The 16,910-nt window shown below is 50.9% G+C and overlaps 7 protein-coding genes across 7 annotated transcripts; 3 read left to right on the top strand and 4 right to left on the bottom strand.

Annotated features, from left to right (window-relative positions):
* Positions 1-213: 213 nt before the first annotated feature.
* N0V89_005287 (uncharacterized protein) lies at positions 214-2,036 on the bottom strand (the record flags this gene model as incomplete). The annotated part of the gene is made up of 2 exons (XM_056214064.1): positions 214-1,364; positions 1,832-2,036. The coding sequence occupies 2 exons, from the start codon at positions 2,034-2,036 to the stop codon at positions 214-216; spliced, it is 1,356 nt and encodes a 451-aa protein (XP_056071331.1).
* Positions 2,037-3,151: 1,115 nt separating this feature from the next.
* On the bottom strand, positions 3,152-4,196 carry N0V89_005286 (uncharacterized protein; the record flags this gene model as incomplete). The annotated part of the gene is made up of 5 exons (XM_056214063.1): positions 3,152-3,601; positions 3,650-3,720; positions 3,768-3,881; positions 3,931-3,991; positions 4,041-4,196. The coding sequence occupies 5 exons, from the start codon at positions 4,194-4,196 to the stop codon at positions 3,152-3,154; spliced, it is 852 nt and encodes a 283-aa protein (XP_056071330.1).
* A 1,136-nt stretch (positions 4,197-5,332) lies between these two features.
* Positions 5,333-6,227, top strand: N0V89_005285 (uncharacterized protein; the record flags this gene model as incomplete). The annotated part of the gene is made up of 2 exons (XM_056214062.1): positions 5,333-5,597; positions 5,647-6,227. 2 exons carry the CDS (start codon positions 5,333-5,335, stop codon positions 6,225-6,227), a joined length of 846 nt encoding a protein of 281 aa, XP_056071329.1.
* A 2,033-nt stretch (positions 6,228-8,260) lies between these two features.
* N0V89_005284 (uncharacterized protein) lies at positions 8,261-10,268 on the bottom strand (the record flags this gene model as incomplete). Its single annotated transcript, XM_056214061.1, has 2 exons — positions 8,261-9,393; positions 9,536-10,268. The coding sequence occupies 2 exons, from the start codon at positions 10,266-10,268 to the stop codon at positions 8,261-8,263; spliced, it is 1,866 nt and encodes a 621-aa protein (XP_056071328.1).
* Positions 10,269-11,402: 1,134 nt separating this feature from the next.
* N0V89_005283 (uncharacterized protein) lies at positions 11,403-13,656 on the top strand (the record flags this gene model as incomplete). Its single annotated transcript, XM_056214060.1, has 4 exons — positions 11,403-11,442; positions 11,492-12,473; positions 12,523-13,282; positions 13,327-13,656. The coding sequence occupies 4 exons, from the start codon at positions 11,403-11,405 to the stop codon at positions 13,654-13,656; spliced, it is 2,112 nt and encodes a 703-aa protein (XP_056071327.1).
* Positions 13,657-13,691: 35 nt separating this feature from the next.
* Positions 13,692-14,687, bottom strand: N0V89_005282 (uncharacterized protein; the record flags this gene model as incomplete). Its single annotated transcript, XM_056214059.1, has 1 exon — positions 13,692-14,687. The coding sequence occupies one exon, from the start codon at positions 14,685-14,687 to the stop codon at positions 13,692-13,694; it is 996 nt and encodes a 331-aa protein (XP_056071326.1).
* A 1,154-nt stretch (positions 14,688-15,841) lies between these two features.
* Positions 15,842-16,870, top strand: N0V89_005281 (uncharacterized protein; the record flags this gene model as incomplete). The annotated part of the gene is made up of 2 exons (XM_056214058.1): positions 15,842-16,183; positions 16,682-16,870. The coding sequence occupies 2 exons, from the start codon at positions 15,842-15,844 to the stop codon at positions 16,868-16,870; spliced, it is 531 nt and encodes a 176-aa protein (XP_056071325.1).
* Positions 16,871-16,910: the final 40 nt, after the last annotated feature.

The raw sequence follows: 16,910 nt of genomic DNA, 5'->3' as shown, positions 1-16,910 counted from the left end.
GTAGAATATCAGCATCGTAGAACATCACATGTAGTGACCATATGTGCAATGTTACATTGATTCTGTGTCACCGCCTTACCTATAGAGGAACATCCCCCTATGCACAGTATCCTTATAAATGCGTTGCCCTTCCGATTGATCTCTACCGCATTCTTTAACGCTCATGCATCTCTTCAAACGTGAATATCACGCAAATAATGATTCTCTCCCAGCTTAACTGCCAAACCAAGCTGCGAAACCCTTGCTCTGCCCATCCTTTTTTCTCTCTTGCTCTTGTCTAATCCTCTTCCGCTCCATAATCCCAAGCAACATAGCGCGATCTCGAGCTTCCAACTCCGCCGTACTCATCAACCCCTTTCCACAATCAGGCTGCTCATCCGCCTCCTCTCGCACCTCCCCCTCAAGCACACCTATTACCTTACACAACCTTAGTATCTTCTCATCCAGCCACTCCCTATGCGCAAGTCCAGTTGCCCAATGAGCCGGCAGGTACGCATGCCCCAGGTACGCACCCATAAGCGCACCTGCCACTGCACCGTTGGTGTTAGCGTCGCCACCTTGCATAATAAGCTCTGTCATGATGTCCTCGAAGAGGGCTTGCGATGGGATAGGAGAAGCCGTCTTTGAGGGGGAAAGAGACGCGCCCGTTGCGCGCATACATTTCCTCAAGCACAGAATAGCGGAGCCGAGACACTTGTACACGTATCCCATTTCTCTTCTGTCATCCAAGTCGAGTTCATCGAAGGATGCGGCGACAACGTGTCGCGAGAGCTCGGAGCGCGAGAGGTGCAGTGGTATTCCACCCGCCTGCTCAAAGATGTGCGGCTCATCAGGGGAGGGCGAGATGAGAGCGGGAGAAGAGAGGACGTAGCCGTATGCGCTGGCTATGGCGCCGTCGATGTGCTCTTCGCAACGAACTTCGCCGCGGAGGAGACCGCGGATCAGTGCCACAACGACAAGAACGGAGACTGTGCAGCGCGGATCGGCGTGCGTTGTTTTGCTTACGGTGGCGGCAAGGTCGAAGGTTTCGAACTCACTCATGACCACTCCGATAATTCCGATGGGATGCGTACGCATGAGGCTGCCGTTGGGGGCGACGTTCCTCCCACTCTTCAACCATGTTGCTGTTGCTGCTGATGCTGGGTCTTCCAGATAGGTAGGAGTCTTAACAATGGAGCTGACGAGGGCGCCGATGCCGCATGGAGGGCGGTTTAAAGCGAGTAGGCCGTGGGAGGTCCAAATATGCAGGCGGTGGGCGAAGTCTTGGGGGAGGTTGGTGGGATTGGAAGGGCGCTGGAGGTACGAGAGGAGGATGAGAAGGGCTTGATCTGTGTCGTCGGTCCAGGCGCGGGGTGCGAAGCGTACTACTCGTATTAGTGGAATGAAGCTTGTTGATGATATGGTTGGACTGGGGAACGAAGAGGATTGAGGTGACGGGAGGAGGGGTGTGGCGTATTATCTCCCAGTAGTTTCACGAGTACGGTTTTGAGGTGTCGTCCATGACAAACTCTAACTCTGACTCTGCCTTGCATGTATCGGGGCGATCGGCGAAGACATAGCCGCCAGGAATTATCAGTGCTTTTTTGATTTGCTGTGCTTTAGTGCTGCAAGCTGGTGGGCCGAAAGTCTTCAAAGTAAACAGGTAGGAAGAACAGAAAGAAGGGAGCTCGCGAATTAGGAGACTTACATCGATGAGTATCCGCATAGACCTCCGTAGCCGGGTCTACCAGGCTAAACTTCCTCGATCTATAAATCGTAGCGCAGGCGTGCTTTGGTAAAAATTCAGTGTACAGCCCGATAACGTCTCCAAGCGCGGAGCCGATCATGCAACCATAGATCTTCTCTGTGACACTTGATCTGACGAAAGGGTGGGCGTCTAGAAAGGCTAGTCGTGACTTCGAAATCTTGTTCTTTCCGTCTGGCTTCAATGTTGGAGCGGTTTGTTCATCCTTGGTGGAGGTAGCCCCATTCGCTGTGTTTTCGTCGGTGGGAAACTCATCATTGGTCGGCGATTCAACAAGTACAAAATCTGACATGTTGTACTGAACGTTTTAGATCTTATATGTTGATTTAGAAACGGTGTCAGCCAGAAGCAAGCTTCTCCGCGCAGAAGAACTTCTCCTAGTTAGGCGGGGGGATGCACTCAGAGTACTGTTTTTCGTCTGTACACAGTTCAAACTAAGAAGAGGACGAATGTGGTCAAATAAATAGTCGCGGCAGGGTTGGTGATTGAATTGTGGGGGAAGTTGGCAATCCTCGTGTAGTAAATCGGTGCCTGATGCTAGCGATATGACTACCGTGGCCACTACCTTGACTCGTGTTTATAGTGGCGATGCCGCAGAGATGCCACGTTGCCTTCAAAACACTTTCCTTTTCCACATTATCGATTTAAGTCGTTGTAGAGCTGTATTTACATCGTGAGGTGTTGCCCTGAAGTTGTGGAAGGCGCACCGAATGAGGTTTAGTTTTCTAACACTAGCTGCAAGTGGTATAGATTGAAAGAAGACCGACTACTCCACATGCCAAGTCGAACGTGTATTCTCCAAACACGCCATCAGATATAATGATAGAAGCCAAGGTTTGTCCAAATTCGACTGCCAGGCAACTACATCTGTCTTCGCAATCGTTCGTTGATGCTACTGGTGCTTTCTAGTGCTATAACTTTGCAGCGATGACGCATCGATGAAGGCCAACATAGGCAGGCAGTCGCAAATTAGTACTCCACCTAGGCTTTCAACGCTCTACAACCCGACGTATCTTTTCCCGATTACCCAAGACCTATGCTACTCTACAATATGTTGCTGTCTTCGGAATTGACGTGTTACTGAAGCTTGAGCAGTCGCAAAATAGCCATAGCCGCATGCGGACTTACCACTCCGCATAGCGCGCTCTGATACTGGTCACGTTTCATTTTCCGCATGTTTGTCAGATAGTCACATGCAGTAGGGAATAGATTATGCTCAAAACACTCTTTTAATTGGCCAGCCCCCATATACTACACACTCGACTAACGTTTAAATACAGGAGACCAGAATAGGTACCGTGGGAAATCTCGAAACTCATTACATCCACCTGATGCGCAATCTGCCCGGAAACTCAAGATGAAGACAAAGTCACCACTTGAATCCAGCTTTGAAGCTCAATTGCTTCTTTAGTTGCCCTTGCGACCTTTGTGATGAGGGTCACGAGCCTCGACGTCGACCTCGCGATTTTGCTTCTTTCCCTTGTGGTGGGGCTCACGAGCCTCAACCTCGACCTCACGCTGTTGCTTCTTGCCCTTGTGGTGGGGCTCACGAGCCTCAACCTCGACCTCACGCTGTTGCTTCTTGCCCTTGTGGTGGGGCTCACGAGCCTCAACCTCGACCTCACGCTGTTGCTTCTTGCCCTTGTGGTGGGGCTCGCGAGCCTCAACCTCGACCTCACGCTGTTGCTTCTTGCCCTTGTGGTGGGGCTCACGAGCCTCAACCTCGACCTCACGCTGTTGCTTCTTGCCCTTGTGGTGGGGCTCACGAGCCTCAACCTCGACCTCACGCTGTTGCTTCTTGCCCTTGTGGTGGGGCTCACGAGCCTCAACCTCAACCTCACGCTGTTGCTTCTTGCCCTGTTCTCATAAGTATGTGTAAGGTGAGCTTTAGACTAGGCTGCCTACCTTGTGATGAGGATCGCGAGCCTCGACCTCAACTTCGTCGACTTCACGCTTGTTGTTCTTGCGTCCTTTGTCTGTTCAATGATTAGTTGTGAACTTTTGTCAATGGTGGGGGACGTACGATGGGGGTCACGCTCCTCGATTTCGATTCCGCGACGGTTTTGCTTTTTTCCTTTATGATGGGGATCGCGCTCCTCAATCTCGATTTCACGACGGTTGTTCTTCTTTCCCTTGTCTATGTTTTGTTAGTTGTTGTATTGTATTGGCAATGGCAAGCAACTCACGGTGGGGATCCCGAGCCTCAACCTCGACCTCCTCGACTTCACGACGGTTGTTCTTGCGGCCCTGTGCACAGTCAGTATATGCTAGATGAGTCTGAGCTTGTGCAACATACCTTGTGGTGAGGATCCCGTGCGTCGAGGGCAATATCAGAAACACTTCCGCTCACAACATTACGGGCAGCCACAGCAGCATCGCTCCTGGCATTGTTGTTGGTGACCACATAGGCACTAGTGGCTCCTAGAAGGAGGGCAATAGCAGCGAATCTCATGATGAAAGAGGTAAGGCGTGATGAAAAGAATGTCTAACAAGGTGGTCCAGCCGAATGAAGCAAATGAGGGAATTGAGAGTGAATGAGCAAGTTTGAGTACGATCAACGCCTACCGAGATGGCCTGATACGACTGACGGAGGGGTTTATATTCTAGCCATCCCTCCTGTCAGGTTCAGCACTGGTCATCGCCTGGGCTCCTGAGACGCGGAAGCATTGACACTAGCATTACGGACGAGCGTCAAGACGAGCACGCACATCCAATTCGGGTTCCGTTCAAGACAAGGCTGTCACGCCCGGTAAGAGAGACACATAGCGCCTCGCGGCCAGAACAAGTGGGCTTCATGTTTCCCGTGCTGACTACTGCAGTGTGCGATTGGCTGGACACGCTCCCTCTTTCTGATCAATCGGTATAGTCGGTTGGCTATCCGGCAGAAACAGCACTACCAGACTGTCGCTCTAACCACGCGCTGGCAATGCTTCTCACTTGGGATCGTCCATCCCAGCCGATAATAGTCGTATACTGAAACAAAGCTTGTCCGCGGTCCCCATCAACCATTCGTCGCAAGCAGCGCAGGCAAAATGCCGCTGTAGCAAATGGGCGGCAGAGACGCGGTCGTGGAGACGTCTTGTCACTTCTCAGGTGTCAGGATCGTTGTTAGAGCTCCGTGTGCGCGATCGCCAAGATCAAACAGTGGTGCGGAACGATGAGACTCACGACATCGCTTAGCGTGCATTCAAAACCTCGTCGCTTCGTCCACCAACCACATCGGTTCGCGTCTCCGTGGCGCTGTCGCAGAAATGCTTGTTTACGGCTCGTCTTGCCTTGCGAAGCTTAGCCAGGGCTCTGTTGCCTCGTGCTGTTCACTTCTCCGCAATTCAATGCTGTGCTACACCACTCGGAGCGATGCCGCCTTCAGCTCTGGGGTTCGCGATTCGCGTCACGCGTCTGAGGTTTTTGCCGAGTTGCGGGCTTTTTCTATGCTCCGCCTTTTCTGCCTGAGTTCCTCATCCTGCACTCTCATTCTCCAGCGTTGACCGCAATCTTTCTGTTTCCTTCGTATTTCGCTGGCTGGATCTAGCATAATTTGTTTCTACTCTACCTAATACCCTTTTTGATACTCCGCCGAATTGCAAGATGCAGCCCAACAGCGCCAGGTTGGAGAAGCAGGCACAGAACGATGCCGAGTACGATGACTTCTCGCAGGATGGCGAGACCACGTCGTTCCTTGACAGGAACCATTTCAAAGAAAGCGCGAAGCGAAAAGGAATGACCTACCTTCTATTGGCGAACCTCTTCGTGTTCACCATGTCTCTTTTGACATTGATCTGCGCTGTATACGCCCAAAAATCGCAATCCACCTACTCTGCAGCGAGACTGATGGATGAGTTCGGAGTCTTCTGTACGTCAAGCAATGCCACTGTATGATATCCTCCATTAACCGCAGACAGCGCCGGCTATGAACGTCGTCGAGTATAGAGAAGTCGAGTTCAAGCTGCCCAGCCCTGTCAACTCCTCAAAGTACGTCGGTGTATCACAAGAGGTCAACAATGCATGGTTAGACATCGCGTATGTCCCGGACCAGATGGTCACTGTGAACGAATTCCCCAAGCTCAAGAAGCCTATGGATTCTCTCAAGGTATCCGATCCTAGATCGGACGAGACGGGATATCGCGTTGGCCTTGAGGTCTTCCACCAGCTACAATGCCTCAACCTCTTGAGGATGGCGACATACCCAGAGCATTACACGAAGCTGCAGTCGGATGAAAGCAGCAAGCCCGAAGAAGTGCGAGCATACTTGGGTGAGTGCAACCAAATTAGCCCTCTTCGTGTACCAACTAACATCGTTCAAGATCATTGCGTGGAGATACTGCGCACTAAGCTGATGTGCGCTTCTGATGTTAGCGTCTTCACCTACCACGCCGTGCCCGGCAAGCAAGCACCAGTGCCCGACTACGACTCGAAACACGTCTGCCGGAACTTCGACAAGATCAAGCAGTGGGCTACAGATAATGCGGTGCCAGCTTTGTAGATTTCCCTGCAAGGATCGGCCTCAAGACACTGTATATAGCCAACAGAGCGAACTGATATGCACCAAATCTATGGTCGGACACCATATTTGATACCCAAATAATATCGTACCATACATCACTCAACATCTCTTCAACTTTCGGTCATCATGTCTACCTAGGAGCTTCGTTTCCTCACCATTAGTAATCAGATCCATGTTCTTATTATCGGAGATCTGATCCCCGCTATTCGGTTGCACTTGACGTTTCTCGGACTGCGGATGTTTGTTGTCGGCCAAGACGTTTGGATTATACTTGGCGTTCACACTTGGCGTTCAGCAGGCACGTTTCAAGCATGACATATAGACAAACGGCCCAAGGAACCTAGGATCGACATTCCCACGGATACGGTATGCACGGATACAGCCCTTCCTCGGATCGTCTTTGCGCCGGATGTCGCTCGCCATGCCGAGTAGATCACGACAACAACCTGTATGAGTTCTATCATGGTTCAATTTCTTGGAGTCTTGGGTGCGGAAGATGGACGAGCCGACCACTGTCGAGCGAAGGGTTGGCATGCTAGAAGTGGAGGCGTGGTACATCATTGCACATGAAGCATGCGAAGTAAGTAGAATACGAATTAACTGTCTTGTAATTTTCCGGACCATCTTGGTAGAATTTTGCACAACAGCATATCTCGTTCAAATGAATGTCCGCTGGCCTCGCGCTTGTGTATATATCTTTTCAACACTGCGAATGTCAGCGAGTTCTTTTAATGTGCATGAGTCCCTTCCAAATGTGGTATTCGAAAACTTACAGTGAGTGTTGGCGACGCACATCCGCCCTGCGCTTGATGGAAGCAAGCCATGTTCAGGAAGTACTTGTATTCGCACAGCTGCATCGATACGTTAGCGCTTGAACATCAAGCCTACTTTACGTCTGTCCTCCTTTTGACTGATGTTCTTCTTCCGTCGTAATCATGTTTTCAACTCACTTCCTTAGCATTCATCTGTCCAGCCGGAATGATTGGTTGTTGGCACTCGCACGCCAGCTTGAACGTCGGCGTCGGCTCTTTGTGGTGATTATGATGGTGTGTCTTTGTAGCATTGGCCGTAGGAGACGCAGCGACGGACGACAGGACGGAGGTGACTGCTTCGACCGCAGCCCAGGGGAAGGGTGTGGCGGCGACGGCGCACGCGAATACAAGAATTGAGAAGCGCATCGTGAATGTGAATTGTCGGAGCACGAACAATCGATAACGACCAACAATGGGCTTGTGGTAGAATTTCTCAGGGCAAGTCTGCTCAGAAACGGAAATCAGCCAAGGCGCCTGGCGGCAGGCGGTATGTATGAGCCCATTTCCATTCAGCCTCGATCTAGCGCACCGCGTGTCTCCGCATCTAGAGCCGGCATATCGACAAGTCTATTACGCCTCCTCGAATCAAAAAGCCAAGGCCCGGGTACTGTATGTGCGTAGCTCAATATACGTACATATGATTGTACATGAGGATACGAGGATTCTAGGTGTTGTTATATGGGCCGGATAAAGACCTGCATTACCGAGTCGGGACGAATGCTTAGATGGGAGCACCTCATTGGATCATCAGGATCTCGGAAGCCGGCGACGAGAACAAAGAAGGTCGGGAGCTCAACATGGAACGGCGATGGCAGTTCTTGGAAGGCGCGATCGTGGAGGTGACGCGGCTTGATCTGAATGTCGATCAGTACGGCGAAAATGCGAAAATGTACTAAAATAGCGTATACTGCGGCTATATCCGTTGCATGTAATAGTTATATGCATTTCAAGGGCCTTGGTATGCTTTTATTATGATAGATTTGCGATGCGTGATCTTCGCGGACATACCACGATTTTTCGAGCCTAAAGGTGAATCGTGAGTCGAGTTTAAAAAACAAGGTTGGAACAAATCAGAATGCTACTGCGTTCTGCTGTTGGAGCTTCAGATTGGATAAATGCAAGAGAGGAAATTCAGCAATAAATTGGAATCAGATACAGAGTCCACGAAACCTCGTCAGGATTGTTCTCCTTCTCAGCCTCTTAGCATAGATCAATAGTGGTCATCTCTGGTCTCTTCTGCATGAATTCGCCGTCCATGACTCCGTGCACGTAAGCCTCGCCTATGATCTTGTAGGAGCGGCTGTCTTCTGTGGGTCGCAGAACGAATGGTGTCGATGCCCCTTGGATGATATAGACTTCATCGCCGGGCTCTGCAGGGTCGGGTCCGAGGCCTAAGAAACCTGTCTGCGTGATAAAGAAGCGTCTGTCTTTCCCAAAAGCCCTGAGGATTTTTTGGTACGCCCTAGACTTTTGATAATAAAAGCCCCGGCTCTGTTCATTAATCTTATCGAGGGGAAATCTGCCCATCAGCACATCGTGACCCATTGCCTCTGTGGTCGCGCGTGGAAACCAGATGTACGTCATTCGTGGCAGGCCCCGATCTGCGATTGGGGTCCGCCACAGTGCTTCCTTTTTGGCCGCTTCGGAATATACTCCCTCACTCTTCTCTGCCAACCGCTCGAGTTCCTCGACCCAGAGCATGTCTCTGAAGTGCCCGTCTAAGGCGCCATTTGCTTCTTCCCAAGCGCCCCCGACGGCAAGGATGGAGTCTACCGGTGCTGCTAAAATGCGGAGAATGCCCGGTTTCGATTCCTCAGATGCTAACACCGTCGCTGCGCTGTCGTTAGAGGAAGTAGAGGCTTGGAAGGAGAAAGAAGGATCCTGGCAATTCAGCTTCTCCATGCGTTGCCTCCATTCTTCCAGCCGTCGAGCTTCGCGTGCGTCCATCAACCCGGAAGCGTTGTATACACCACTCGGAAGAAGGATCCTCAAACCATCCAGCAACTGCCGGAGGCTAGATGACCAGTCTGGTATCCAGGAAGGTAAAGTCCCTGATCGATGGCGAGCAGAGTACTGACAGCACTGGAGCATTTTCAGACCTTCAGTCCGTAGTAACGCCCGCGCCACACCTTCATAGACACTCTCGACGCTCAGCGAATAGTCTACTTTGATTCCAAGCTCATCCGCGTCTTCGATAATACCAAATAAGCCGTAGATATGATCCCTTGGATCTGTTGCCGTCAACGCCGAGCTGACACTAGTCTGCAAAAGCATATCGATCAGTTTGACCTTCTTATCATCACTCCGACGGTGAACTCGCTCCCATGCCCCAACTAGAGGCACCCAAAACTGCTGCGATCTCTCTAGTAAAAAGAAAGCTCTGAAATATGACTCATCACCCATCAGATGAATGGATTGGAAGTGAAGCCACGTCGCTATGTAGCCCAGAGAAGCCCAGAGAAGCCCATAGTTCACCCCAGTACATCTCGTTCGAACCCCAGACTACCCGGGCCAGGAATGGGAGGCTAGACTCCTGCACTACCCAGATCCGTGACCACCAGGGCTGCCCGAGTAGTTTCAAGAGAGGCTCAATGAGAAGTGTATCTTCGTTGCTGTATCCGATCGTAATCGTCTCGAACATCTTCTGCAACTCGAGATTTAGACTAAGTAGCCAAGGCGCACGAGTATTCCTCTCATCGACATCCACTAGGTCGTCAATGTTGAGTTCCAGGGCACCGCCTCCGGCCGATAATTGGGACAGCTCCTTCAATTGGGCCCAGAGTTTCGAATGTTCCTGCTTGGTCTGGCCAAGCCAGATGACTACTTCGCTCGCGTTGCGATAGATGTCGCCCATGCGCTGCACCTGGTCACTTTTCTCGACATTGTTGCCCTGATCAATACACACTGCGTCTACCCATAACGTGACTGACGCATCTTCCTTGCGAAGATGCCGCAGCGCAGCCTCGAGATTGAACGTTGCCTGGAAGACTTTCCCATCGACGCAGATCGGAGTCGTTAAGGCGGGATTACCCCAAACGTACGATAACGCTTGATACTTTGGGTTTTCGTCTAGGGAGACATGCTCGAGCGTGCAGTTCACCAGCGCCGATTTCGCGAGGGAAGGGCCACTCCCTGGAGAAAGAAGCTTCAGCAAGCGGATCTCGTGCCGTTCAACGTTGAGCGGGTTGTATTTGAATCGTGACTCCATAGTGGTATCTCAGACGAGGCTGACGATATTTGTCCCGCTGAGATGGCTGGTAAGATCCATGCGCCACGTTATCCCGCCTCGAGAGTGTTTCAGTTACACCAGCTGTAGATTAGATCATAGAATGTATCGATTATATGTATATGTGCATACGGAGAGCGACATCTGGGTCAAGCTGCCTAGGTGTACGAAGGAGCTCGTATTCGATGAGCCACCATTGGCAAGCTAGGACCAACGAGGATCGTGACTTCCTAAATACGAGCTCCTTTGTAAGCCTCGACACGGGCCATCCTTGGCACTGGGCCAGTTTCGTGATCGAACAGGGATCTACAGCTAAGATGCGTCTTGGTGCCACGAACTGGATGATCGACGACGCATCCAGCATTGTCGTAGCTTTGTCGTTAGAGTGTAGTAAGCATACAGAAGACACGAATTTTTGGAGCATACCCATGGTAGTGGTTTACAAAACGGGGGCTCGATGTACGGTTCGGAAACTGTGTACAGCGGTGGGTACGGTGGGTATTTTCCCCTTATCCGAGGAGATCAGCGTAGAACCATTGAACCACTACAACGAGAGGGCGCTTTAGATTCGCCTTCGTGTGCGATTTCTGCTACAGGAGTCGGGGCTCGTGTGGCATAGTATCTCGTGCGGTATCTCCGCTACAGGAAAAAGGGTTCGTGTGGCGGTATATTCAGCTCGTTACCTCAGCCCAATTTCCATCCTTCATTGTACGCTTGACCAAACCGTGTGTGGCATCTTCGCAAAATGCTCCTCTTCCTTCACAACCCGCGCACATATCCCAGTCTCCACCAGCGCAGCATCGGCAATGGAAATGGAAGCCATTTGTCTTGACACTCAAAGTGCAGACGTCGCAAGTGATAGAAGTTCGGTTGTCGTCACTGTTCTCCTGAGTGGAGTGTGCCCAGTCCCACGACGAATAATGTTCCCCATTTTCGCCTTCAACGTCTTCCTGGACCCCAAAGCTTCGGGCGTTGGCTTGCCCTCAAAGGAGAGCGTCAACGCAAGGCGATCTACGGGGCGTAATGGGGCGTTTATGCGAAGCCCCTCAAAAGACGCTCGACACCCATCTCGTGCGAACGCGACTTTTTGTTAACACAGCCCTTCGTTTGAGAGTTATGGCGAACGACGTCTACACTGGCTTCTGGATCGACTGGGGTGAGCGATCATCTTGCGAATGACAATACGATGTACTAAATGCAGATAGAAAAGGGCAGAACCAAAGGCGCCACTTTGACTTTGCCACAACAACAAGGCTTCGTTCTCGTGTCCTTCCTTACGCTCTTCGTTCAGTTCTCTGGTGCATGCTTTTGGCGCGTTGTCTGCTTCATCTTACACCAACGCCGCTCTACAACAACTCCACGCGATGGCCTATTTCACCAACAGCAAATCATCCTCAGGAATGCGATAACGGCACCAAACGCACTGTGGAATCTGGGTCGCTCTACACTAGCGTGGAGAGGCAGGGTCGAATCGCCGTTTCGCCACGCCATCGCCCTTATCTTGATCACGGTCATACACATGTCCTTCTTTAGTGTAGCTGGTCTTTTCTCATCGCAGATTGCATCCACAGGTGCGAGTTCGGCACTCGTCAGAGCTGGCGTCTGCGGCTATCCGAAGGAGATTTCTAATCTCCGCACGCAAGAGGCATATAACCTTGAAGGCGATGATCTCACTACCTTCAACTCAGAGGTTTTGCTAGGACGCTTGACGCTCACGAAAAGTGCGGCTTACGCCCGATCGTGCTACAACAGCCATTTTGAGGGCGGGGCGACCGATTGCAGCATCTATGTCCAGACCTATCTCGAAGGCGTCGATGCGTCATCAGTTGAGAATGCCACGTGCCCGTTCGGAAAAGATTCGTGTGCCACGGAGAAGGCGGTGAGATACGACTCCGGGCATATCTCTAGCAGCATACATCTTGGCATCAATTTTCCGGAAGCCGAAGACGTGTCGATCAGAAGAGTGACGAGCTGCGCGCCGATCGATAGTGAGAAGTATGCCACTGGATGGATGAACAATCGCGTTGAAGCATTTGGTGGAAAGTCTAACACTAGTGTACGTTTCTGGGAGTTTGGAAACGGGCCAACAGGGTGTCGGGCGACAATACCGCTAAACCATACTGAGAAAACTACCTTCTGTGTTAGTCAGTATCAGAAAGACTACTGGCAAGACCCCTACACCGTTCTGTATGTTTCGTGGTCGGCGGCACCGTGTACATAGCTGACCCTCATGCAGTGCAGTCAGCGCCTACGTCGACAACACAACTGCCAGCGACTTCACGCCCATCTCAGATTTCGAACGAGACGACGCCGACGTGACTCTGATGTCAATATTCAGCAAAGCAAAATACACGAACGTCGTTGACGACCCTTTGTTCAATGCCCACAACAACTCATGGAAGATCGGCAGCAACGCAAAGAACTTCTCCACTCCGACGACCGACCTTTCAGTCCTTGGCTGTACAGAGCAATACCAGTTCTGTAACACTGCTCTCTCGAAGTGCACCAAACTGACTGGCCTTTACGCCGCGTTAAGGACGGTCGAGAATGGCGACTTGCAACTCTCGCCGCAACAAGCTGCTACCTTTCGCATCGTATGGAAAGCAGCATGGTCAATGGTTCTCCAATGGGCGACAACCATTCTAGATAACTCGCTGTTGCTCGCCCAAGACTTTGTCTTCACTATGAAATCGACAACTTCATCTCCGCTTCCCGACGATCAATGGATACAGGAGGCACACAACCTTCACAACTTGTCTCTCGCGGTTCTACAACGCCGCGTCAATGAATTCGCGTCACCAGAAAACTTCGACATCCGGCCCGGGCTCAATTCTTTGACGCAGATCAACGTAACGTCAGATCCGCATGAGCTGAAGATATGCCAACGTCAGAAAATACACTCTATTGCGCATGTGAGCGTTAGCGTGCTCGGCATGTGCATTATCTTAGGTATAGGCTCCATCCTGATCCTGCTTGACTGGACCCTTATAGAGCAGGTACGTGTGTCAATGCAAACTCTCATATCCTCTAACTCGGACAGATCTTTTGGTTTCGTTCCGTTACGCACCTCAAGCAGTCGAAGAAGGCGGACTGGCAGGCAACAGGCACCTTGCAACTGCATCGACAATCTCTAGAGGCGAGAGCAGTAGGGCCCTGGAACGCGGGTGATTATTTGTTCCCGGTATTGGTCGAGAAGGGCAGAAACTTCCTTGGGCTAGGTGTGAGACACGAAATCCCCGAGCATAGTAGTTTGCAACACGAAGGCTGGGTCTATAACTCGAATACTGTGTACAACGGTGGAAATTATTCGGCCTTATCCGAGGAGATCAACATGGAACCGTTGAACCACCACAAGGGGATGGCGCTCTAGGTTCTAATCAGGAAGATGCCGAAAAACGGATCTGTTCACTCCTTCTTTAAGTCTGGAGGAGGCACAGAAAATCTCGGAAACTCTTCCTCGCCTTTCATGTGCTCAATTTTGGTGTCAATACGATGCATGCAGCTCCATTCATCCAGGTATAGCTCCTGTACAAGGTTCACGCTGCCGAAGTACTTTTCACCAACCCCAGTACCAGGTAGGTCAGGGTTTAGCTTGAACGCTTTACTGCTCCCATGTGAAGCACTGTGGTTCTCGAAGCGTTCCAAGCTTCCTATCGCCCATACCATACGTTCGTTATCAGCGTGGTACTCACGGAGCCGTTTGCGACGGATTTGTTTTCTCCATTCTAGCTCCGCAGCGGCCCGAGGCATGGGGTAATCGTCTGCCGTTAGGTGTTCGCCCTTCGCAAGTCGCTCCTTATTTGCTTCCATAGTCGTGTCGCTCTCCGCTTCCCATCTCGATCTAAGGTACCGCAAGAGGGCTTGTTCGCGAAAGAAGAGGGTAAGCGCCTGCCGCCAGTTGAACTGGATTTGTCGTAATGCGATATCGATGGATAGATCGGTGAGTTCCGTATCGTTTACGATATTGCCGATCCGAATGGTGTAATTCGGCATTTCTGGCTTCCATTCCTTTATATTACTCTCCCATCTCTCCATTATCCTGTTGTACTCCTTTTTCTTTCCACCAGCGATTTCACTCCTCCTTCGAAGGTCTTGGAAGCACACTAGGGTCTTTTCTCTATCACCATTCTCCAACTTTATTCCATGCACAAATCGCGCGAACGAGGTAGGGACCTCAGGACGCTTGCTCTTTCCACCAAGGTTGTACTTCTCTAGGTGGAAGTCGATATTCGTGTTTCGAAGGACTAGATCGGCGAAAACTTGTTCAGTGTAGGCTCTGAAATGTGAAGATACGTGTCGGCAAACCGTCCAGAGATGTGTAAGGTCGGTATTGTAGGCGAGGATTCGGATCCAGAGCTCCGGGGGGAGCGAGGGACACTGCGGACTGCGCTTTGCTGCCATGTGGGACATATTAGCAATGGCGAGGAAAGATAGTGTCGGTCACCCAGGATCGTGTTCGAGTATGCACATTGCAGAAGGTGAAGTGCTGTTTAGTATTCTGTCGTGGAGCGCCGGAAAGATGACGAAAGCCGCGAGCTTACATAATCATTCTAGCGACCTGAGAACGGCAGAAGCCAGCTCAAGAACGTTCTCATGCAACTCCGTAGCGCTTGACATGCCAAATGTACAATGATCTCAATTTCCATTGCTACACGATCCGGGCTCACATTCATTTGCAACGATACGCGCTGGATCTCACAGTGGTTCATAGTGGTCATCCAATTCGCTCGTTCTTGTTCACGGCTGCCTAGACGATCGACTATCAATGTGATTTCCCATGCAGGCACTGCCACCGCCAAAAAATGTATATTACTAGCCCTCTTTGCATACACAATTCCCATACGTCGCCGCTCACATTTGGCAAATCATTGGGAGATTGGTCATTCTGAATATTTTTAACATGGGAGCCTACCCGTCGCTGGGCAGATGCTGCGTTCTTAAAGTCATATGCTTTCCCTTTTCCCTTTGGCGATATGAACAAGCTCAAAAACGTGCGGAAGAGTACCGTCTAACATCCTGGACTCCTCCAGTGCCTGAGAAACGGAAGCGCGCCTTGAGCGTTTCACCGGCAGCTGCGGCAGAACGAACGCCACACGCGCAGACGGGACCGTCGTTTTGCCGACTGCCTGCTGAGATTCGTAACCAGATCTACGAAGAGTACATGGAGTTTGAGACTATCTGTGTTTATCGGAAAGGCGACCGTCTGCGCACATTTGGCCTGCGAGGTCGAGGCCATCGAGCTGTTGGAACGTGGCCGCTCGATACACTCCCTCTCTTACAGACGTGTCGCCAAATGTAAGGTCTGATATCGCACTTTGAACAAACCCTAACGAAGAAAAAGATATAACGAAGCGACACCGCTGCTGTACTCTAATCATACATTCTGTTTCTGGTCGCCAGAAGACTTCTTAATATTCGCCGCTTCTATTCTACCCCAACGCTTCGCTTTGCTCTCTTCGATCATAATAAGTATGGGATGGGGAGATGGGCGCCACCTTCCTCGCTCAATATCCGAACAATACAGCTATATTGGGTTCCTAGATCGTGTCGGAAGCATGCACATCCTGAATCAACTCCCCGTAATCGATTACGCACTGAGCAACAGCGAGTGGGGCTTGACGTGTAATCTCATGGCAAGCCTTTCGAATTTGAAGTATCTCAAGCTCGTCATCACTTCGGCATCGCCTGGGGACTATGACTATGGCTCGCGCAATGGCCCGCGCAATGGCGATGGCCCGCGCGATACGCGCGATTATAGTTACTTTTTGGGACCTTTGGCTATGCTTTCGAGACAAAGTATGGACGTGGACATACATCTGAGGGGTAATTACTTCTGGAAAAACTACCAATACCGGAGTGCGGAGGGAGAAGCCATATGGACGGATCTTGATGGAGAAGTACTTCGGAGTAGTCCGAGCACCAGAGCAGGAACATGGCGTTACGAGTGGTATGTGATTATGGACGAAATGAGCAATGGGCTCAGGTTTCAATATGCTAACTAATGATGGTCGACATGGTGCGATGTTTCATGCATAAGAATGTACTTGATGGACCGAATCAGAAATATGTTATGGCGCGTGAATGCGCGTGTAACGCGTCGAAGTCGCGTAACGCTAGTGGCTGGGTTCGCTTAAGCTGAGACGTTAGTAGTCAAGCACCGTCATCTTTCCGTCGAATCCTCCATAATATCCTCCATGCCAAAGTTGCGTTCTTCTAGTCGTAAATCCTCAATCTATACAAAGAGCACTCCGTTCAGACGCCCAGAAAGCGGTCGTGAGAGCCGACATTGGTCGAAACGACAGATACGACAGCCAAAACGCCTCCACGATGAGACCGGCGAGCAATATGTGGAGGCTAGGAAGCACCGGAAATCCATAGCTAGGAATTAGAATTAGGGTGATCTTTCCTCGTATCTCGACAATGTTTACTTAGCTGTGGAACAGTATGGTGACTTGCTGGATGACACCATGTTTCTTGATCACGATGATCCTAGGATCGCGAAATATCGCAAGGAGGCGTATGAAAGCCAGGAGGAGATACGTAAAATCATCTCAAGAAGTGTAAGGTATATAAGAAGGCTTTGAACACTTCCCACTCGAGCTGTGAGGAACTGGAGCGAGCTGC

Source organism: Didymosphaeria variabile (assembly GCF_027946475.1).
Source record: "Didymosphaeria variabile strain IMI 356815 chromosome Unknown scaffold_4, whole genome shotgun sequence".
Lineage (NCBI taxonomy): Eukaryota > Fungi > Ascomycota > Dothideomycetes > Pleosporales > Didymosphaeriaceae > Didymosphaeria > Didymosphaeria variabile.
The sequence above is the reverse complement of the archived record's forward strand: the minus strand, read 5'-3'. Positions and strand labels throughout refer to the sequence as shown.